The sequence below is a fragment of the Manis pentadactyla genome, chromosome 1 (genome assembly GCF_030020395.1).
Source record: "Manis pentadactyla isolate mManPen7 chromosome 1, mManPen7.hap1, whole genome shotgun sequence".
Lineage (NCBI taxonomy): Eukaryota > Metazoa > Chordata > Mammalia > Pholidota > Manidae > Manis > Manis pentadactyla.
In genome coordinates this window covers 46,625,403-46,648,364 of record NC_080019.1, presented here as the reverse complement: position 1 = coordinate 46,648,364, position 22,962 = coordinate 46,625,403, and the positions used below count along the sequence as shown (strand labels likewise).

Genomic DNA, 22,962 nt, shown 5'->3' with positions numbered 1-22,962 from the left:
GATTCTGTGTGAAGTTAATCATTGGTGAGACTAATTGTATATCATCAATGTAAAGGCTCCTACATAATCTGAATTAACTATAGTCATATTCTCAAGCACACACAGTTGACCTGTATGTGCTGGGTCAGTGATTATTCCAAGGGCTTTTATGCATAACATATACATGTACTCCATAAAAATGTAGAACTACATCAAAAATCTAGCAAGCCAAAAAGACCACAGTGTAGTTAAAATGCTTTTTTTTTTAAATCTCAGAATTGAGAAAAAGTTGGAGTGGGGTGGTAGCACTGTTTTGCAGCTACATATCAAAGGTCTTCATAGTTCATACCCTTTAACCCAGTAATTGAAGCAGTCATCAGGTGGAAACGAAGTGGAAGAAACCCAGAGAACTTTGTTACATGCACAGGTGTTTGGCACTGTTTGAATAGCAAACTAAATGGGGAAGGACATACTATTCCAGAATAGGAGATATGGTTAACTTGTAGTGTAGACATATGATACAATACAGAGGAAAATACTTTGTAAGGTTCTACAACACAAGGAATGGAATTTTATATTTAAAGAATACCTAATGGTAAGTTTAATACCAAATATACAGAAATGTCATTAACTGTATCATGCAAACAACAAAAATTATTTTACACTAAACACATATAACTTTATGGGCAGGGTAGGGAAGACAGGAAAATGAAAGAAGGAAAGAAATCACTTGGGAAACATCCTAATTTTTCCTACCATAGACAGTTCATATTTCTAATAATCATTTTTGCAACTACATATTTACAGGTAGTACCAAGGGCATTAATGTTAGGTGTTTTGGAGAAACAAAAGTGTCATTAGATCTTTGTATTTTATTGGCCAGTTCAGGAAGGCCCCTCTCATAAAACACACATATACTCACAGTTGAGGAAAAAAACAGGAAACTAGAGCTGCGACTTAAAAGTGTCAGTGTTGAATGAAAACTGTTAAAACAGGAAGATTTGAGGAAAATAAGTTCTAAGTAGTAAGGTATTAGTGGTGACAGTTAATGAAAATGCATATGTATGTAGATTTACAAGATAAATTTTACTAAGAACTTTTTTAATTCCTGCAAATATTATCCAAAGTTTATTATGCATCTGAAATAGCATTTTCTTTAAAACAGAGTAAATAATTGGCTTTGATTCTTCGAGTACATATTATTGGAAAGTGAATTGTTAGCATGAACTCTCAGTATAAAACTGGTTTTATAATAGCTCTGTTTTATTTTTATATAGCAGAGTGAGTACTCAAACTTTCTGAATTGTAATGTATTTAAGATGATTTCATCCTGATGGGACCTGGAGAAGTAACTTGAGCATGAAATCTGTATCATGTCAAGAATTCTTACATAGACTTTGACAGAAGTCACTTAAAGTACAGAAGGTGAATTAGAGGCTACAACACTCATTTTGAAATTGAGTATCAGCTTAGTAAGGCTCATTACATTATAAAATGTGGTATATGCTGTAGTATATTTATCCTTACTTTTGATAGCTGCATAGTATACTAATGTATGTAATTTACAATCATTCTGTGGGAAGTCATTGATACGGCATGATAGTAATTGTTATGTATTGGTGATGTTTATTAAACAAGTGTCTGCTTTCTTGTATATTTGAAAATTTTCATAAGCAGAAAAAAGCTAGAATGCTTAAACCAGGCCTATTAGAAAAACTGAAGAAAAATTACTAAGTAATACTTTGATTAAGGTATGGGAACAGGATGAACTTGCCACTGAAATATATACAAAGGATATATATTTTTCTAAATCTTTAACTTAGAGTTTTAAGACTGAAATAACAGTTTGAGGTATTCATCACAAGTTATATAATTGGAAGGAGTATATGTTTAAATAGCAGAAAGAAAAAAAGAAGGATGCGTATGTCCACTATCTCATTAGACTGGATAAGTTGTGGCCGTCCATTCGCAAGCCTCAAAAAGTACCACTTTGTGGTGCTGAGCTGGCAGGACAATGCATTCTAAGGTAGTCTGTAGTTAAGTGATCACTTGCATCTGGGAACATTTAGTAATTCATAATTTAAGCACTATCCATACCTTTTTATCTTAATTGGTACCTAGTGAGCTTCTCCACATTTTTGTTTTTCACAATTCTTTCTGAAATGCCCTTTATTTTAGTTGGAGCTTTGAACACCTTGATTGATCCTCTTTCTTCGCTTTTGTATTTTGCATGCTTTTCTCCTTTATGCCCTAGAGTATTTTCTCAACTTCAGTTCACTGTTGAACTTTCTCCCCATGCTACCTCTATTTTTAAGTTCTGTTTCTCTAGAGTCAGTTTCTCTTGTTTTTTCTTAAACTGTTTCCTGTGATGCTGAAGGTTTTCTTGACGTGTTTGGTAACCCTTGGTTGATGAGGAGCTCTAAGATTGGCCCTTACTGATTGGCAAGTTTTAGTTGAGGGAAGCCAGCCCTTGGGCTGAAAGCTCTGCCCAGAGAAAGAAGGAAGGCTTATTCTTTCAGCAAGATTCTGCCCTTGTTCTATGTACAATATATTCGATTTCTTCAGTGAGTAAATCTCAAATACTTAGTAACTGGATTTTTCTGAAGAACAGTGTGTGGGCGAGTTGGTATATACTGTTGAACTGCTATGAAAAAGTAATACTATTAAGGATTCCCCAACATAAATTTGAAATATGATTGCTTTTTTCTGTAAAATCATTATAAATCATGGTTAGGTTACCATTTTTAGCCCCACATAGGCAGGTCTCCCCCAGTAACATGGCTAAAATGTTTTGCATCAACAGTAAGGAAATAATACTATAACTTGTTTTCCTTGAAGCCAGATAGAGCACTTAAACAGCTGCACAGCCTGTTGACATGACTCACTTGTTTCTGCCCCCTGTGGCATTGGCTCTATAGAATGTATTTTAAGTTCCTTTCCCAGAAATATACTGGAAGCTAGAATGGGGAACCCATTTTTCATAGAGGAGGAAAAGTGGTTAAATAGCCAGACACAAAGATAGGCAAAGGATAACAAGCTAAAACACAACATCAGTAGACAGAGAACTGGTGTTCCATCCAGCATAGTGATCCTCAAAGTGTGTTCTGCTGATCACTTGCTGCATCCTACAGTCTTCATTAAAAGTGCATGCTCCTGTGGCTACAGTCCTACTGAATAAAACAGTAAGCACATATAATTCTGCTTAGTAAATTATTTTAGAATATAAGGTTCTTGCTGACAGGAATCACCTCTACTATTTTCTGTCCTTCATTTGACTTGTACATAAATCGCCATTTGTTTTTAACTGTGGACAGTGAAACAATTATATACATGACTTTTGTCATTTTTAGGTGTCAAGTGGTCTTTGTGGTTGGAAAAATTGAGTATTAGAAGGAGAATTTTAGGAATAATCAACACATGCCTCCTTTATATTATAGAGAAAGTGGGACTTTGTGTGAAGTTTCCAAGTTCATTAAGCATATTTAAACTCATACATTGGTAGAAAACACAATTCACACTTAAATATTTTTTAGTCCAAATCTTTACACATTGATAAACACCCAAGATGTTAATCTGTATTACAAGATTTGTTTAGGGGCAGACTTCCTAGTAGAGGAAATTTTGTTACTAGGAATATCCAGAGGCTGTGACACACAATTTTCATTTGCAGACAGTTCCTGTGTAACTCAGTGTTTTCTTGAATATTATACAATAAATCCAAAATGCAGACGTATTAGATCTAAAATTTTTATGTGTAGTATGATTTAAGTGTTTTATGTTCATCAAAACAGCATTCCGGTCAGTAATACCTGTGTTTATAATAAATCATTGCTATAAATTTGAACTTAGAAAATTTTTTTTAAAAAGATGCAAACTTTTCATGAGAAAAGTGACACTACTTCTTCATAAAAAAATAAAAAATATCACTGTTTTGATTCAGACACCAATATTTGCTTTATGAAGGTATTTTAGATAGCATCATATTACATCAGAAAAGAAAAACTATTTAATGAAAATTTGGAGTTTTCTAAATCCCACTGGACCTCTACTGTGCAAAGAGGATTTATGAGTTTTTCAGTGAAAGAAGTCAAAGGGAGAGGCCCTTTGAAACTCAAGAGTTGATTCTGAATAGTTTTTTTTCCCACTCTAGTTTTCATTATGAAGTTTTTGTCATTGTCAATAATTATGCCTTTCGACATCCTGAATAACTGTAATTTATCTTTCTACTTTAAAAAGAGGTCCTTGTTAAAGAGGAGTTTTCACTTAGAAGTTCAGCAGTGATGGAGCTGTGGTTGGGTGTTCAGAGGAGACCATAAATCTGTGTTTTACTACATCATGTGGCTTTTTGTGAATCTGGTCCATGATGTTGAGTAGGACATCCTAGTGACTTACGAGTATTAAAATGAGCTAATTTTAAATCCTAATGACTTTTGATGAACTCTTTTAGGGTATCTGAAGTACACCATACAACAGTTTTGAAATCCTGTGTGGACAATGGCTACCCAAGGTTTGTATCATATATTTTTAGTTCCTGAATTGGGGCTCTGCTTCATTGCCATTAACCCAGTCTCGCTCAGATCCCCCTGATTTACTCTCTCCCTGCTTGTTAGGCTACCTTTTGCTCCATTTCCTCCTCACTCCTCCTAATTGTGAAATAGCAAATAAGCCAGCAGCAGGAATCTAGTCTGGATGACTGCTTCTGGAGCCTGGGTGCAATACCATTCTCCCACTGATTCAGTGAGTAACTTTTAGGTGGTCCCTGAGAGAGTAGAGACTTCATCAGTGAACTAATCCTGGCTATCTCATTCTGTTATTCTTGGCTATCTTCCAGATTTGACTTCATTTCTGAAAATATTTCAATGGGTCATATCAGATTTTTTTAAAATTAAGGTAACATTTCGATGGTAGTAATCTAATGCTGTTTATTTTATAGCTGATTTGATGGAGCTGGACATGGCGATGGAGCCAGACAGAAAAGCAGCTGTCAGTCACTGGCAGCAACAGTCTTACCTGGACTCTGGAATCCATTCTGGTGCCACAACCACAGCTCCTTCTCTGAGTGGCAAAGGCAATCCTGAGGAAGAGGATGTGGATACCACCCAAGTGCTCTACGAGTGGGAACAGGGATTTTCTCAGTCCTTCACTCAAGAACAAGTAGCTGGTAAGAATATTATACCCTAACTGAAAGTCAGAATGCAGGTTTGAGAATTAAGCATTCTTATAAAAGTGAGTAATAGCTTAAATAAAATGGTGTGGTGAAGAAAAGGGAGTGACTGCAACGTCACCTTCATTTAGAATATCAAATATTCAGGTGAATGCTGAACGGTGGGTAGTGAGTGTTGAATTTAACTTTTCCAGATATTGATGGACAGTATGCAATGACTCGTGCTCAGAGGGTCCGAGCTGCTATGTTCCCTGAGACACTAGATGAGGGCATGCAAATACCATCTACACAGTTTGATGCTGCTCATCCAACTAACGTCCAGCGTTTGGCTGAACCATCTCAGATGCTGAAACATGCTGTTGTCAATTTGATTAACTATCAAGATGATGCAGAACTTGCCACACGTGCAATCCCTGAATTGACAAAACTGCTAAATGATGAGGACCAGGTAAGTAAGGACACAGCCAGCTTTTTAATCTGCCTTGAAGGAAACTCTTACAGAAGTAGTCTCAAAATGTCTCCCCATTACCAGTATTTGAAAACTAATGAGGTATCTTAATTCCTGTATATTGTAGGTGGTGGTTAATAAAGCTGCAGTCATGGTCCATCAACTTTCTAAAAAAGAAGCTTCCAGACATGCCATCATGCGTTCTCCTCAGATGGTGTCTGCTATTGTACGCACCATGCAGAATACAAATGATGTGGAAACAGCTCGCTGTACTGCTGGGACCTTGCACAATCTTTCCCATCATCGTGAGGGCTTGCTGGCCATCTTTAAGTCTGGGGGCATTCCTGCCCTTGTGAAGATGCTTGGGTAAGAAAACATGGTCAGAATGCTCGAAGCTAAAAAAGGAAAAGAGTGCAATCACAACATTTCTGATGAGGCTTTTTTCTTCTTCCCAGTTCACCAGTGGATTCTGTATTGTTTTATGCCATTACAACCCTCCATAACCTTTTACTGCATCAAGAAGGAGCTAAAATGGCAGTGCGTTTAGCTGGTGGGCTGCAGAAAATGGTTGCCTTGCTCAGTAAAACAAATGTTAAGTTCTTGGCTATTACAACAGACTGCCTTCAGATATTAGCTTATGGCAATCAAGAAAGCAAGGTAAAGTAATTGTTGAGTGTGGTTGTTGTCATGGTGCAGCGGGGACCCCCAGTGTAATGTCCTCCTATGGACTCTACCAAGTTCATTGTATGCCTCATCCACTGTATGTATCATAGGAAAATTGGACATTGCTATTCCGTTAAATATTTGGGTGTATGTAAAGCACTGTGCCAGCTGATGGGGATATAACAACAGGCAAGCTTCTCTCAGAACTTCATTCTGGGGGACAGACACTGGAACAATGACCTATTACTATTTAATTCACATGTTAGCAAGAAGTAGGGGCCTATGAGAACACACATAAGTGAACCAGATGCCATTTGAAGGTTCAGGGAGTACTTGTAGAGGAAGTGATAGTTAAGTTCAGCTCTAAGGATAAGAAGGGATTGACTAAGTGAAGGTCATGGAGAGAAAATGGTATCTTTAAAAGTCCTACTAAGGGAGGAACTTGGTGAATTTTGGAAATATGTTGGTAGTACAGCTTTTCTCAGGCATTTGATCAATATTTCACACTAATGATACACGCATGTCTTCCTAGCTGATCATTCTGGCTAGTGGTGGACCTCAAGCTTTAGTAAATATAATGAGGACCTACACATATGAGAAACTACTATGGACCACAAGCAGAGTACTGAAGGTGCTTTCTGTCTGCTCTAGTAATAAGCCGGCTATTGTAGAAGCTGGTAAGTATACAAGTTTATTTTGAGTTCTTGTATATAGCATCTGTGGTTCTAAGTAGATTACCTTTCTTAAGAAAAGGGTAGTAGAACTTTACCTTAAGAGGCTGAAAGCAGCTGGTCCTATTCAGTCAAGATCACATTCAGACAAAGTTTTGTTCTGCGTGACCACCGCATTGAAGCTATTTAAGCCTAGTTTAGGCTAAGTTCTTAACTACTCCTTGAAGGTGATGGCTAATACTTTGCTTGATGACCTTTTTTTGTGTTTTGTCTAGGGTAAACCCAGGATTTGCTTTGCTCTCAGACCTGTGCATATATAGGTGAAAGTTATAACAAATTCTGTTAAAGTACAGTGTGTGTAGCAGAGTGATTTCTACCTTGATTTATTAGTGAGTGCTCATGAACAGAGTTTTGCACTGGTATTCTGTATTCTTAGCAGATGATGTAATATGAAAAACCATTTTTCCCTCCCTCTAAATACTGTTAATGAAGCAGCTTATTTGTGGTAGTTTATGTAGTGTGCATTTTGGTGGCTGAGGGAAGAAACATAGCCCACAGCAGGACTTCTTGTTCTCTTGTCCTGAAGGCACAGTCACTCTTCAGCTACCCAGCATCCTTCCTCATTTTCATAACCCACCTAGTAACGTCTACCTGGACTCTCAAACCAAGTTGCAAATCAAAACTAGAAGAGGAAAAATACAAAGGTATTTAATAGAAGAAAATAGTGGGAGTAAAGTATAGGGTTGGTAACACCCATTTCCCCACTCACTGAGAGCAATTTTCTTTTAGCATCTGTGGGGGTGAAGGAAGGGGATTATGATGAGCCAGGATAGCTGCTGGCAGGGCACCTAGGTGTGGGGACAGGTAAGTGTGGCTGAGTTCATACACAGTGAGGGGATTTACATTCTGCAGCTATTCCAGAAATACCTGGTGTGCTTGTGAAAAATGAAGATTTCTGGACCGACTGAATTAGAATCCCTGGAGTATTGAAGCGACAAGGTCATTAGGTTACTAGAAATGAATGGGACTAGAGACCTAGGAATCTCCATTTTAAGAAGTACCCGAGGTTATTCTGATGTTCTTGTTTATTCTGAAAATTTTAGTACCTGGGTTCCAAGCACTGTAATCATGTGCTATATTATCTGATCCTTGAACAACACAGGGGTTGGGCTGCCAGCCTTCTGCCCATTCAAGATGCATGTATAATTTTTGAATCTGCAAAAACTTCACTACGAATAGCCTGCTGTTGACTAGAAACCTTATTAATAACAAACAGTTGTTTAACACATATTATGTATATGTATTATATACTGTGTTCATACAATAAAGTAAGCTAGAGAAAAAGAAATTATTTTTCAAATTATCACAAATCTCTGAAATTCCCCAATATGTTTATTGAAAAAAGCCCATGTATAAGTGGACCTGTGCAGTTCAGACTGATGTTGTTCAAGGATTAGTTGTACTTTGGATAACCAAGCATGTACAGTCTGGTGAGGTGACAAAAATATGCAAAAGTGGGTGATTACAAGTTGGAATGAGTGTTATGAGAGAAAGGATTAGAATTAATCCTCAGATTAACTCCCCAGAATTAATGGGGAGAGGTGGGAAGGGAGGGGCTGGTTTCCTGAGAAGGGGATGTCAGTGGGACCACAGGGTTAGGAGCCACCTGTAGTCTGTGTGAGAATGGGGACTAAATGCCTTCCAGGTAAAGAGAATCACGTGCTGCTGTCCTGAAGGTAGGAAAGAGTTGGTAGAGTTTCAAGTGCTGGAGAAAGTCTGTAACTAGAATTTGGTGAGCAGTGGGATGAATAGCCCTGGATGAGGCTGATGAGCTACACAGGGCCACATTTTGCAGGACCTTCTACACCCCTGTAAGGTGTTACTCTTAAACGTTAGTTCCCAGCTTTGGAACCAGAGATGGAGAACACTCAGTTTGGAACGCCAGGTGGTATCCAAATTGTAAAGGGTTTCTTAACCTTGTCGTAAAGAATTTGGCCTTTATCTTACAGATAATGAGCATTGTTGAGGGTGGTTAAGCAGTGGCATAGCATCACAATGGAGCATTTGGAATATAAATACCAACACTGTATGACAATTTGGATGTTCAAAGGCAAGCAGACCAGGCTGCTTGTTATTAGAGGCTTCTAGGAATGAAACAATTTGGCATTAAAAATACACAGTAAAGGATGAACATTTGAAACTTATGAAAGAATACATAGAACATAGTAATGTGGGACTGAAGGTGCAACTAGAAGTGGTTTGTGGTGGGGAAAACATTGGTACCATGAAGATACAATGGAACTGTCAGAATGGATTTTTCTAATTTTTGGAACAAGATAATTTAAGCTGACATTCAAAGTTGAGTAACAGGTCAGTAGGTAGCTGGATATATATGGCAGTAAAACAGGAAGACTGGGCTAGAGATTTGAGAGTTGTCATCTCACATGGGTAAGGGCCTTAGGGAAGAGGTAGGGGGTGCCTCAAGGTCATTTGCATGGGACTTTTACCTTAAGACCCGATGAATCAGAATGTTTTAAAAGTCTCTACAGGCATCTGGGGTTGAGGGGAATCTAGACACTTAACAAATACTGAGCATCAGCCTTGTGCAGGTCACTCTGTTAGTAGCTAGAGCTACTATGAGGAAGGAACCAGATAGGCAAGATCTTTCTTGTAGGGGAGGTAGACAATTAGCACTGTGATAAAAACTATAAAGGAAAAGTACAGGGTGCATGGGAATTACAGCAAGTAGACCTTCATCTAATTTGAAGAGACAAAGGAGACCTGAAAAGGTGAGCAAGGAAGGGAGGGGAAGCCTCCTTCACTGCATCTGGTAGCGATGGGGGCTGGGGTGGAGGTGGAGAGCTTAGGCCGGCTGGGAGGGAGGTGAGCTTCCATTTACACTCTGCCAGTGTAAATGTCCTTTGTTAGGGGCCGAAGTGATGGGCGGTGGTGAATCTTTAGAGCACATACCCTGGAGTCCATGCCTTTTTGGATTTGTCTTACCCCAGGGAGTTTATGTAGCTCCTTCAAGTCTTTGCTGGGTTGTCACCTTCACACCGAGGCGACTTCACTTTACCCTATGTAAAATTATAGTCCTCCTGTCTTGTGTTACTTTTTTTGCGTAGCACTTAACACCACCTGACATACTACATAGTTTTAGCCTATTAATTGCATATTTATTTATGGTCTGTGTCCACCTACACCAAGAGCTCTGGGGGTTTTAGAATATTTTACTCACTGGTATAACTCAACTCAAAAAATAGTATTTTTTAAATGATTGAATTAATGAAAAGAAGTAATAGGAGTATTACCTACAGAGGGACAGTGGAGATAATGAAGGCTTTTTCCACATAGGGAAGGAACAGTAGATAATTTGATAGAAGTTGTCACTAGTTGAGGTGAATTAGAAAAGAAAGGGGAATTGAGCAGTGCCCTAGAAAATGAAACGAAGGACTTAGATGAAGGGGATAACTTTCGGCAATAAAGAGGGGCTCCCTTCCTCTAAGACTAGAGAAGACAGTGCTGATAGGAATTGCTAGCTATTGACCATCGTCTTAGATCTTCTTTAATATTCTAGGTGGAATGCAAGCTTTGGGACTTCACCTGACAGATCCAAGTCAGCGCCTTGTGCAGAACTGTCTTTGGACTCTTAGGAATCTTTCAGATGCTGCAACTAAACAGGTAAATTCTGAGTAAGCTGGTGCCTCAGTGATAGTGTCAACATGAATACATACTGAGCATATTTTTATCTCCACAGGAAGGGATGGAAGGTCTTCTTGGGACCCTTGTTCAGCTTCTGGGCTCAGATGATATAAATGTTGTCACTTGTGCAGCTGGAATTCTCTCAAATCTCACTTGTAATAATTACAAGAACAAGATGATGGTGTGCCAAGTGGGTGGCATAGAGGCTCTTGTGCGTACTGTCCTTCGTGCTGGCGACAGAGAGGACATCACCGAGCCTGCCATCTGTGCTCTTCGTCACCTGACCAGCCGACATCAGGAAGCAGAGATGGCCCAGAATGCTGTTCGCCTTCACTATGGACTACCAGTTGTGGTTAAACTACTACACCCACCATCCCATTGGCCTCTGATAAAGGTAAATTGCCAGTCAAAATAGAAAGTGGAAGAATTGAAAATGAACTACCCCTAGCCTTGGATGGTTGTCTAGGCATAAGGGATTGATAAGTAGACACTGGATTCCTTAGTAATAGGAAGCATCGCTGGGTGGGGTTTGGAAGTGTCTAAAGTCAGTTCTACCTCCAAGTCATGTCAGTGGATTTAGTGTGGTGGAAATCGTAGGCTGAAAGAATGAGTTTGGTGAGTTGTATGCCAATTCTTTATTTTCCGTTCCTGTTTACAGGCTACTGTTGGATTGATTCGAAATCTTGCCCTTTGTCCAGCAAATCATGCTCCTTTGCGTGAGCAGGGTGCCATTCCACGACTAGTTCAGTTGCTGGTTCGTGCACATCAGGATACCCAGCGCCGCACATCTATGGGTGGAACACAGCAGCAGTTTGTGGTGGGTAAATCTTAATAATAGCGCGTGACTATTTAAAAGAAATGTATAAATCCTTAGGATTGTGAACGTCTCTGGCCATTAACTTCCCTTCATCCTCCTTCCTGCATGAAGAGTTTTTTGCTAATGATTTAAAAAACTGATGTGTTTCTGGGCTGTAGAGAGGATAAGGAATAATGTGGTCTCTGGTGATGTTTCCTTTGACATCTCCTTTGCATCATCAGTCTTACGAAGGGAGTGTGAGGTATGATACTCCCTTGTAGGGTTGTTTAGGTGCTTCATTCAGTGTTTTCATTTAACCCATACAAAGACACGCCTCAGGAAGGATCAGAGCTGTAATTTGAATCCAAGTCTGTCCGATTTCAGAGCCTCATCCCCACTACAACATGTGTTTTACTCGTAAATATTTAACGCACAGCTTTTACTTTCTCTTCCAGGAATAGTTTAAACTATTTTCATGGACCCAATACCGACAAATTACAAGAATAAAGCAGTAGCATTTCTGGGATCTTTACCCATAATCTCAGCTTAAAGTTCTAATGTCAAGCTTGTGGTGTTTAAAACTAGCTTCATTTAAAGTATATAATAGATGCTTCTGATTCCTCAGAATTTATTTCAAGACTTAAACCCTGAAAAAGTTTTTAATTAGGTTACTTTAGAAAAGACCTAACACAGATTTGGGGGATCTATTGCTGGTAGTTGTTAGGTGAATGCATGCATTAGGGGGCTTTGGCTTTCTCTATTCATTATGTCTGATACTGGCCTGTCTCCAAAAGGTAGCTTAATAGAATGTAAAAAGTATCTTTTATTTTAAAACTCTAGGAAGAAAGGAGTGTTGTGATCTTATAAAAATCAAGGTGTTTATAAAAGCAACTAAAAAGATTCAGAACTATAACCTTTTTTAAAACTTGGAAACAATGAAAGCAGGTAGTATTTACATTTTGCAACAGGTAACTTCTTTCTCCCACATAGGCTATCAGTTGAATAGTCTTGGAGGAGGCAAGAGGAGTGGATTTTCTGTCGACAACTTAGCAGTTTGGTGATAAAATTTTGCTATGTTTTCACCAAATACAGAGATGTATGGAAATGGAGCACATGGAATAAAAACACCTGACAGTCTGCACATTATCTTCCTATCTTTGTGTATCTTTATATATCTCTTTGATCCAGAATGGTTGGTGCCCTGGCTGTAAGAAAGCTATCTTTGGGATTCACAGGCGTTTTGGAATGTACTTCCCTGTGCACAGTATAGCAGAAGGGTACTGCTTGGAGTTCATGCTTACCTGAGACTCCCTTTTAGTGACGTTCACCTTGATGAAATCCTTCTTCCTTCCTGATCTAATTGCAGATTGTGGGGAACTTTGGGTGTGTAATGTGAATAATGAGTCTAGTATTTGCTACCCAGAACAGAAAGCCTTTCAAGTTTATAAATTTTAGAAGAATGCCCCTATTGTTACCTGTGTTTCTTTTGTTAGGAGGGGGTCCGCATGGAAGAAATAGTTGAAGGTTGTACCGGAGCCCCTATTGTTACCTGTGTTTCTTTTGTTAGGAGGGGGTCCGCATGGAAGAAATAGTTGAAGGTTGTACCGGAGCCCTTCATATCCTAGCTCGGGATGTTCACAACCGAATTGTAATCAGAGGACTAAACACCATTCCATTGTTTGTGCAGGTATGTTGGTTTTAAGTAGGTGTTCCAGATTTTATTTGTCCATAAAATTTCAGGATTTTAATGATAAAATTAAGGAAATTGGGGACCAAAATAGGGGCATCAACATTTAATTTTTCATCTACTATGAATGATGTTTCTGCCCATGCCCCCTGCCAAAGTATAAAATAGAATCTCACTGCATAGTATCCTTTCTGTTGAATACTTAAAATTTTATTTTTAGAATTCATTTTTCTTGGGCAGTAGGAGGAGAAGCATTGGGACTAGAGTTTCAAGAAGTGGGAGTAGACTTTATACTCTGCTTCTAGGAGTGCTCAGTTTCAGTGGAAGGAGAGCTCTGGGCTGCCAGAGCGCAGGCCTCCACCACCTCTGGGTTTTCTGATTATTAACTCAAGTAAACCTGTGAAAAAAAGGTTGTAACTAAAAATATTCTAGAAAATAAGTGCCCCGGAGCATTTAAAAACACTCTAGAACATAAATTTAGAGAAAATGATTTAATACAAGTAGTGCGAATGCTTTTTATGCTCTGAATTGGGGATGTTTGCACCACAGTGGGGTGCTTGCCATGTTTTTACTTCAGGTTTAATTAGTTTTTTTTTTTTTCTCCTTAGCTGCTTTATTCTCCCATTGAAAATATTCAAAGAGTAGCTGCAGGGGTCCTCTGTGAACTTGCTCAGGACAAGGAGGCTGCAGAAGCCATTGAAGCTGAGGGAGCCACCGCTCCTCTGACAGAGTTACTTCATTCCAGAAATGAAGGTGTGGGTAAGTAGAAGGGAACCGGAGCCTGTAGCTGGGGTGTACAGTAAAGCCTAAACTTTCCCTCAAGGGTCTTGTCTTCTGTCCTCTCCCAGCAACATACGCAGCTGCTGTTTTGTTCCGAATGTCTGAGGATAAGCCACAGGATTATAAGAAACGGCTTTCAGTTGAGCTGACCAGTTCTCTCTTCAGAACAGAGCCAATGGCTTGGAATGAGGTACGCATTGCTTTTCTTTTTGGTAGTGTGCTGGAGCAAATAAGGCAGTTTGTGATTTACCCTTAAAACACTGTACACATTGATTTGCCGTGTCTATGTCCTTGGCTTGAATATTCATTCTTTATGCTATCTTAGCAACTGTTGTGAGGAAGAATTACAGCTTTAAACAGCCTGTTCAGAACAACAAAGTATGCCTCTTAACATTAGAATTCGTAAGGAAGATAGATGAAAAAGTGAATCAGGTTAATATTTTTTAAGAGTGTAAGGAAAGAGGCAGTCTGTTGAAACTGTTAGTTGGAGGTCAGTGTATTGATACTTTTTTTAAAAATGCTCAGTTTTTCATCTACTTTTTTACTTGAATTTCTATAAATTTGTCTTTGGTATTTGTCCTCAGTACAGAGTTGTTCATTGAACTGTTAGAACCACCCTGAAAGTTTATTCAACTGTAGTACAGTCACACAGTGGATTATATATGTTGGGTGAATGGGAAAGAGCACCTATATATTATTAGGTGGAAAAAAAAAAAGCAAATTGCCCAACAGTAATGTGTTAGTTGGGTTTTTAAGAGGCAGTCTTAACGTGCTCCAGCTTGAGCTCTGAACTTCCCCAGCCACCCCTTTCCCCAGACCTGCTCCTGTCATAGTCTTCTCCATTGCAGTTAATGGCATCTTCATCCTCCCAGCTGCTCAGGCTAAAAATCTTCTCCCATATAATATGTCCTTTTTGCCAGCAACTCCTCTTGGGGGTAGACACTTAGTTTACTGTTTTGTCTCCAGCACCTAGACAGTGCTGGCTCATAATAAGTACTTAATATTGCTGAAAGAATAAATTAGTGAATATTTTTAATACTATGTGCAATAAGAAAACATGTTTTTCTAGGTATCAGTGGTTAATCTTTGAGAGATGGACTTTGAAGTATTTCTGTGAGTTCTTTGTTCCTATTGTAATATGTTTTCAGAATATGGGGAGTATACTTTTAAGTTGAGAATTTTCATTTTGCTTCCTTGCCTTGTATTTCTTATTTAGACTGCTGATCTTGGACTTGATATTGGTGCCCAAGGAGAACCCCTTGGATATCGCCAAGATGGTATGTGTCTCATATTTCTCCCATTAACTCCAGATGGAGCTGAAGTTCCAAAGCTTTATCAAAAGAGCCATCTGGGAAACCAGTGTTGGCAGGAAAGTAGTGACGCCAATTAAAGGGAGTTCTTAAATGCTGCAGTCAGCAACAGTGCCTTCAGCAGCCACCACCCTGAAACAGGGAATTCTGAGCCACACACTGAACAAGCCGCAGGATCACACCGACAAATACATGTCATTACTGCTGGACATGTGCACAGGATGCCAGAAGTCGCCCGGCTGTATTAATGTCAGAGAACCCATGATGCCTGTGTCTGCGCTCCACACAGGGCATGAGAGTGTGGGTCCTCTATTCCCAAGCTCAGATTTGGGGCAGTATTTACATAGTTGTATCATCAGGATTTTCTGAAAACCTAGTTCACATCTGGATGATGGAGATGGAGCATGGGGTAGGCCACCAACAGGCGCAGCTATTCCATCTTAAATTTATATCTCCTCTGGTTTTTCCCTCTTTAACCTCACAGATATGTTAATGTCACCCCTTAATGTAAAATACGTAGGTTTTGGAAACGGTGCCTTGAGTTTTCTCAGTACTTTTGTGGGTATCACCTGGTCTTTTTGACAGATAGATTATATCTGCCGGGACTCATTATTATTGTTTCCATCTCCTGTCCATGACTTCCAGATGCCTGGGTGGTCATGCACATAGCAGATTACTGCTGCTCCTTCTAGGAGCCTTGTCTCTACCTGGATCAATGTAAAATGTTTGGTGGTAAACTGATGGCTTAATTAGAATCTGCTAGTCTGCCTTTGGTAGAAACAGACTGTGTAGCCTCATGGGTGGCCTGGCTCTGAGTAATTAATTATCTGGCTGAAGAAAGCTATGAGTTGAAGAGGCTGGGAAGGACTGCTTTCTGACAAGATGGATGCCCCTAACTTCAGTGTTGTTTTTCTTCCTTCTCCCTCTCTTTTCTTGCCCATTCGGCTGTCACCCCACCCTCGATGTTCTAGATCCCAGCTATCGTTCTTTTCACTCTGGTGGATATGGCCAGGATGCACTGGGGATGGATCCCATGATGGAGCATGAGATGGGTGGCCACCACCCTGGTGCTGACTATCCAGTTGATGGGCTGCCCGATCTGGGACATGCCCAGGACCTCATGGATGGGCTGCCTCCAGGTGACAGCAATCAACTGGCCTGGTTTGATACTGACCTGTAAATCATACTTTAGGTAAGAAGTTAAAAAAGCCAGTTTGGGTAAAATACTTTTACTCTGCCTACAGAACTTCAGAAAGACTTGGTTGGTGGGGTGGGAGTGGTTTAGGCCTATTTGTAAATCTGCCACAAAAACAGATACATACTTTGAAAGGCAATGTCTTGGAACATTTGAATGTTCTCAGATTTTTGGCTGTTAAGTGATCATGTGTGGAAGTTATTAACTTTAATGTTTTTTGCCACAGCTTTTGCAACTTAATACTCAAATGAATAACATTTGCTGTTTTAAACATTAATAGCAGCTTTTCTCTCTTTATACAGCTGTGTTGTCTGAACTTGCATTGTGATTGGCCTGTAGAGTTGCTGAGAGGGCTCGAGGGGTGGGCTGGTATCTCAGAAAGTGCCTGACACACTAACCAAGCTGAGTTTCCTATGGGAACAATTGAAGTAAACTTTTTGTTCTGGTCCTTTTTGGTCGAGGAGTAACAATACAAATGGATTTTGGGAGTGACTCAAGAAGTGAAGAATGCACAAGAGTGGATCACAAGATATGGAATTTATCAAACTCTAGCCTTGCTTGTTAAATTTTTTTTTAATATCTGTAATGGTACTGACTTTGCTTGCTTTGAAGTAGCTCTTTAATTTTTTTTGCAATAACTGTTAGTTTTTTAAGTCTCTAGTGTTAAGTTATAGTGAATACTGCTACAGCAATTTCTAATTTTTAAGAATTGAGTAATGGTGTAGAACACTAATTCATAATCACTCTTAATTGTAATCTGAATAACGTGTAACATTGTGTAGCCTTTTTGTATAAAATAGACAAATAGAAATGGTCCATTTAGTTTCCTTTTTAATATGCTTAAAATAAGCAGGTGGATCTTTCATGTTTTTGATCAAAAACTTTATTTGGGATATGTATGGTAGGGTAAATCAGTAAGAGGTGTTATTTGGAACCTTGTTTTGGACAGTTTACCATTTGCCTTTATCCCAAAGTTGTTGTAACCTGCTGTGATATGATGCTTCAAGAGAAAATGCGGTTATAAAAAGGGTTCAGAATTAAACTTTTAATTCATTCAATTGTGTCACTCTTTTTCCTTGTCATTAAATGGTCTGTGAGGATACTAAATTTATTCAACTCAATTTTATCTTGAAGGAAACATACAATAAGTAAGTTGTAATGATAGAGAACGCCTTACCTCTAGACGGGATGGGATAGCCAAGTTTCTTTTAACACTTGGCCCTGGGTTAAATTGCACGAAAGGTGTTTAAGCCTTGACCATTTGTAATTAACTGAGCATGTGTAGAGGAGAGATTCCACTGTGTCCAGCTGAAAGACTCTGGGCTTAGAGCCTGTGTCTGCAACTCTTTCTAACCTGGCTGCTTGAGTCACATATATCATCTTGCCAAGTGACCAAGGGCCCCCTCATTTCAAAGGCATCTGGTCTAGGGGCTACATAGAGCAAAACTGAAAGCCAGATTTAGGTATTCTCCATGCCAAATGCCACCAGATGGCTTCATTCCACTGAGGTAATTAATGAAGTAACTACCTGGATTTGGACTTCGAGCACCTTTCACTTGAGAGAGGAATTCCTTCAGCTTCACTTTGAGCTGGTAATTAAGATAGTTTTAAGTGTAGCTATTTATCTCAACATAAACAGAACCAGAAGGGGCTCCCTTCCATACTACCTGCCGGCTAATCCTGTCAGCCTCGTGGAAGGCCTGACAGGTTTAGCACATCTGGAGGACAGAGTCAGTAGGCCTGTTAAGACTTGTGTTTCGATCTTTTAAAGAGGTACTTAGAGCTGTTGGTTTAATCGTGAGTATTCGATCAGTACATATCCAGTCCCTTTTTGTTGAGGTTTTGTGACAGCCTCAGATTCTCCACTGTGGTCAAAAAATGTAATTGGGATTGGAGAGGAACCATCTGTGTACCTGGTGGTGTGGTAGTAGGTCTCAGGTTCTGCTCCCAGTGTGTGACAAGCCCAGACCAAGCCATTGCTGCAAGAACGCAAAGTGAAGAGCCACAGCAGGGAGTCTCACACAAAGAACCATTTAAAACCAGGAAACACTTTAAGAGCTTTGCTTAAAATTGTAGCTTTGAAGTTCCATTTAAACTATTTTATCAAATTCAGCAAGATGGTCCTGCAGTGTACTTAGAAGAGTCAAGATTAGCCAACACCAAGAGAGGAAGACTGGCTTTACGGGGCATCAAGGCCTACCGCTAAAGCTGAGAGGTAGTTAACACTGTTGGCAGAGAGAGAGGAGGAGAGGTTAAGGGAAAAGAATGGGATGCAGGCATGGACACTATTCTAGAGGCAACAGGAAGTCGGTGTGAAAAAGAGGGACTTTTTAGAAAGATACGGAACAATTGGGTAGCTCTTTGAATAAAATTGAAAAAAATGCAGAAGAAAACCCATGACCAAAAAAACCCAACATTTTAAATATAAAGTATGGTCGATGGTAATGCTTTTTCTTCTGCCTCAAACTTCAGCACGGCTTATAGGACACTGACAACCTACACTGGAAGCCCGTGCATCCAATAATTGCTTTACTACTATGATAGAATGGCCATACTGCAGTGAAAAACTGCAGCTTTACACAGTATGGGTATAGCTCAGACATAATACAGAGCAAAAAGTAAGTCGTAAGTGCGTGGTGAACTTGATTGATCCGAAAAAGGGCAAACTATTTTAAGGAAATCACCCTTGGCTGGGAAAACAATCATCCTTGGGTGGCAAGGAAGTGATTACTACAAAAACCAAGAGTATCAGTTATGTAGGGAAGGAGGTGCACAGAGCATGTGATCAATGAAGCTTTTCCATGTTCCAGCAGATGTTACAGATACAAGGCTTTGACCTGGTTGTTTGAATCCCTGACAGTGAAAAGTCTTGAGATAAATAATGCTCTTTAGTTCTTGTTTTGATGACTGTAATAAAAACAACATCTGAATCATGCTGTTTGGTTCACAAAGCAAAGAGAGCCCAGTCAAGGACTGCAGCGGTGGTGGTGAAGGCAAGAACCTTACAGTCTGCTTTCCTTGCTTTGTGTGACTCACCCACCAAGTGTCGCTACAAAATGGTGGGGGTGGTGAGGGTGAGGCTAAAAAGTGTTTCCTTTTGCTTACCCTGTAAAGCATTCCCCATGCCATTCCCCACCCCATGAGTAAGCTAGGAGGAGGTGACAGATGGCCTCTACCACCTCTATGCAAGCCTCTAATAGAGGCCAGAAGTGGAATTTAAAAGGGAGTCTTCCCTCCAGGTCACATCGGGGCTACATACCTCCCTGGTCGTGATTCCAGGCCATGGCTTCATGCTGTCTGTTCTACACTTCCCTCCTCTCAGCCCACCAGAGCTTGAGGCTGTGCTTTCCCTAGGAGCCAAGTCCCTTTCTTAGGGCTTTTGTAGCTTTCTCCCTGCTTCCCTGCCAGTTTGTTCCTGAGGCTCGTACCTCAACCGCTGTGTATATCCATGTATCAGATTTGTTTCTACACGTTTTTCTGTTGCTAGGACGGAAAGGTATCCTGCTTCAAGTGGAGGAGAGAGCCAGTCCCTCTCCTGTCACTCACCTCAGCCACCAGAGCCCCTGCTTTCTGATGTAGGTCCGTGGATAAAGCCCGCTCAGCAGTCAGAGCTGACCTGAGAACCCCATGGGGTAACAGAAAACCTTGTGGCAGTATGGGGAACATAAAGAGTTTAAGGGCAGAGAACTGTACGAGGAGTCCCCTGGGGCATCCCCACACCACCGCCCCAGCTACCCCAGGACACCTCTGGCCAGAGTCACTCCAAATGGCTCTTTGCAGAGGGACAGCTCGCTGAGCACCTGTTTCAAGCTGTAAGCTAGGGTGAGACTGAAGTTCAGGGGCCTGCTGTCAGGAGGAAAGGAAGCCCCACGCAGCCAGTCACCTGGCCTTCCCTGCTCCTTAATGGTTCTGCTGTCTCCTTTGCCTCCTACCTCTGCAACTCTGGGGACCCCATTCACCCTTGGAGAGACTCAGCCAATGGGCTGTAGCCAATCATGAGAGCAAAAGGCTGAAGCTTAGAGGTGGTGAGAAGGAGAGGACCAGGAGGTGCCGGGGTGTGACCCTTGCCCCTGTCAGCATCCGGAGAACTCTGACCGGGGGACAGGAGCCAGCTCTTCTCAGAATTGGAGCCAGCCTTGGAAACCAGAGAAGTGGGTATGGGCCTCAAATGGGGAGGGTTAACTTTGATCCCTACCTCTGAGCTCACTGGAACTGGGGCTGCAGCTGGCCATTGGGCACCTTCGTGAGAGACAGGACCATCTCCCTACTCAGAGGACTTAGCCTCATGCCATGGTCCAGCTTCAGGAGCGCAGCGCCCTGGGCTGACGGCCTTGGCAGGGCAGCAGTTCCACTTGGGACTGCTGCCATCCAGGCCCAGAACTCCAGGGCAGTACCAAGAACTGAAAGAACAGATTTTCTGGAATAACAGACCTGTTCCTGTCCCTGGACCCAGCAGGCAAAGCAGGTGGAGCCCAGGCAAGGCCTTCAGCTCCTCTCCAACCCCAGAAGCACAGGCAGATTCAGCCAGGCCAAGGCCGTGTGGGCACATAGCCTGGTGATGGGCATGCTGCCCACAGGACTTAACCACGAAGCTGCCTCTCCACAGGCAGTAAATAGGCTTATGAGACCCCAAGTGCAACTGCCAGCTGCTGGGTGGAACACCCTCTTCTACCCCCAACTACAAGCTCTGGATACTGCACTGGGGGACAACCAACAACCGGCTACGGAGTCGAGGCCCAAGTGAAACAATGTGGGTGGGGCTCTGGGCAAGTGGGCTGGCTGCTCTGAGCCTCAGTTTTCTCACCTATATAAATGAAGCTACGAAAGGCTTGCTTTGTGGGCTTTGGTAAAGATTAAATAAGTGACGCATGCCTCTGATGGAGGTGGGCACAGGGCTGCTGTTCACATTACTAAGCCAAAGAGAACTGGCAAACTACCCAGATCACTATGCTGTGACAAAGTAGAGCTGTCAGTGACAGCATGGCCAGCATCCCATGGTGCAGATGGAGCTGTGTACCCACACAGTTGCCACTTGTGCATGCGTCACCCACTCCCTCTAGGGAGCACAGCACTGAAGCTGAGCGATAGCAACTGTAGATGTAGTCTAGCCCTTGCGTTTTGCAGATGGGGAAACCAAGGCTCCAGAGAGGTCAAGGAATGGCCTTGCATTGCTCACTGGTTCGAGCTGCCCAGGACCATTCTCACCAGTCTAGAGTCAAGAGAGAGCCTTTCTCAGTATGAGTCCCAGTGCTCTTCTGCGCTGTTTAAATACTCTCATGGACTCGACTTACATGGGAGGTTCTAAGAGCACATGCCTGAGGGAACATAGCAAGAAACTGGAAAGGTTTCAAGGGTAAGGAGTAGAAGTTGGGGGGAATGATCCCACCTTGATGCCATCATCCCATCTGGATGGGCTGACCATCAGGGAAGCCAGCGTTTCTTGAGTTTTGTGCTGCCTTGAGCAAACTTGTAACCACCTGTTCCTGTTAGTGGGGAGCCCAGCCCTCCCCAGTGTTCTTGGAATGAAGAGTCAGGCAAGTAAGAGTGGGAGAAAGACAAAAGACTAAAATTAGCTTCCAAAGCCTTGCTCTAGAGCTGTGGCTGGGAGAGCGTTCAGGCCTAGTTAGTGCTGCCTTTCAAATTTTCTTTGGAGAAGAGAGATGCTTTCAGACAGTAGCAGGCACAGGACTGGCTTCTCTCCCAGTGGATTAGCACAGGCAGTGCAGGCCTAAGGAGGTCCACCTGACCCACCCAGAGGGAAGGAACACTCAACAGCTAGCAAATCTGAGCTTCCCAGAGACATCCCTCAGGGATCAAGGCATCCACTCGAGTGGCTTTTCCCTGGCCCAGCTTTATTGAGAGCACCCCAGCCAATAGGTCCCGGGTTCAGCCGACTTTATTAGGTCCATACAGAGCTCCAGGTGGTGATGCGGTGAACGTGTGAGGGCTGGTGCTGCAGAGCGGGCTATGCGAAGTGCCTTCTTGCCTAGTGGCCAACAGCCTGAAGGATTTCCAGGGCCAAGGAAGCCACTGCACTGTCAGCTGAAGAACTGAGAGAAAAGCCAAAGTACAAGCACCTTAGACATTTCTGGGTTAAACACTGCCTCTTCCAAAGGGGACTGGCCTCTTTTGTACCCAGGTATCTGATGGACCAGCTGCTCCCTGGAGCTGTCCCTGTACACCATGTTCTTGAGAAGCAGAACAGGATTCCTAGTCTCCTGGGCAAAGAGGTGGGAACCCCACGACCTAAGAGGTGGGCAGGATTGGCCATGCTGGCACCCTGATCTGGGCCTGAGCTCCCGGCCCCACCATCAACATCTGCACCACCTTGGCCAGGTGCACTGACACTAAGCTGTAAGGGCAAGTTGGACAGGCAGCGATCAGACTGCTGGGCTCGGCACCTGCCCTGGGCCTGTGCCGCGCCCACCTGCAGCAGACTGTGGGATGGTAGAGATCAGGCCACTCCAAATGCTGGTCAGCCCTGCCCCATATTGCCCCTTCCTGGCCAATCAGCCAGGAGCTCTGGGTTTCTTATTCTCATAGGTGTGGATGTGCAATTAAGAGCTT

The 22,962-nt window shown here is 41.8% G+C and overlaps 2 protein-coding genes across 10 annotated transcripts in view; one reads left to right on the top strand and one right to left on the bottom strand.

The window, feature by feature from the left end:
* Positions 1 to 17,453, top strand: part of CTNNB1 (catenin beta 1) — a 36,316-nt gene extending 18,863 nt beyond the window's left edge. Inside the window, exons 1-16 of one of the 3 annotated variants that reach the window (XM_036899360.2) lie at positions 1,382 to 1,404; positions 4,427 to 4,486; positions 4,913 to 5,140; positions 5,338 to 5,591; positions 5,719 to 5,957; positions 6,047 to 6,248; positions 6,787 to 6,931; positions 10,503 to 10,606; positions 10,683 to 11,021; positions 11,286 to 11,444; positions 12,991 to 13,110; positions 13,719 to 13,869; positions 13,959 to 14,080; positions 15,107 to 15,167; positions 16,172 to 16,392; positions 16,698 to 17,453. In XM_036899360.2, the coding sequence (XP_036755255.1) occupies positions 4,474 to 4,486; positions 4,913 to 5,140; positions 5,338 to 5,591; positions 5,719 to 5,957; positions 6,047 to 6,248; positions 6,787 to 6,931; positions 10,503 to 10,606; positions 10,683 to 11,021; positions 11,286 to 11,444; positions 12,991 to 13,110; positions 13,719 to 13,869; positions 13,959 to 14,080; positions 15,107 to 15,167; positions 16,172 to 16,380 (2,346 nt within the window). In that variant the 5' untranslated portion in view covers positions 1,382 to 1,404; positions 4,427 to 4,473 and the 3' untranslated portion in view covers positions 16,381 to 16,392; positions 16,698 to 17,453. Of the gene's footprint in view, positions 1 to 1,381; positions 1,405 to 4,426; positions 4,487 to 4,912; positions 5,141 to 5,337; positions 5,592 to 5,718; positions 5,958 to 6,046; positions 6,249 to 6,786; positions 6,932 to 10,502; positions 10,607 to 10,682; positions 11,022 to 11,285; positions 11,445 to 12,990; positions 13,111 to 13,718; positions 13,870 to 13,958; positions 14,081 to 15,106; positions 15,168 to 16,171; positions 16,393 to 16,697 lie in introns of those variants that run through there. The other 2 variants (XM_036899361.2, XM_036899359.2) reach the window with 2 other exon arrangements.
* Positions 17,454 to 22,273: 4,820 nt separating this feature from the next.
* The window catches only part of ULK4 (unc-51 like kinase 4), a 724,727-nt gene continuing 724,038 nt past the window's right edge, over positions 22,274 to 22,962 (bottom strand). For all 7 annotated transcript variants that reach the window (XM_057497570.1, XM_057497568.1, XM_057497577.1 and 4 more), the window contains one exon: positions 22,274 to 22,445. In XM_057497570.1, the coding sequence (XP_057353553.1) occupies positions 22,382 to 22,445 (64 nt within the window). In that variant the 3' untranslated portion in view covers positions 22,274 to 22,381. The remainder of the gene's footprint in view (positions 22,446 to 22,962) is intronic.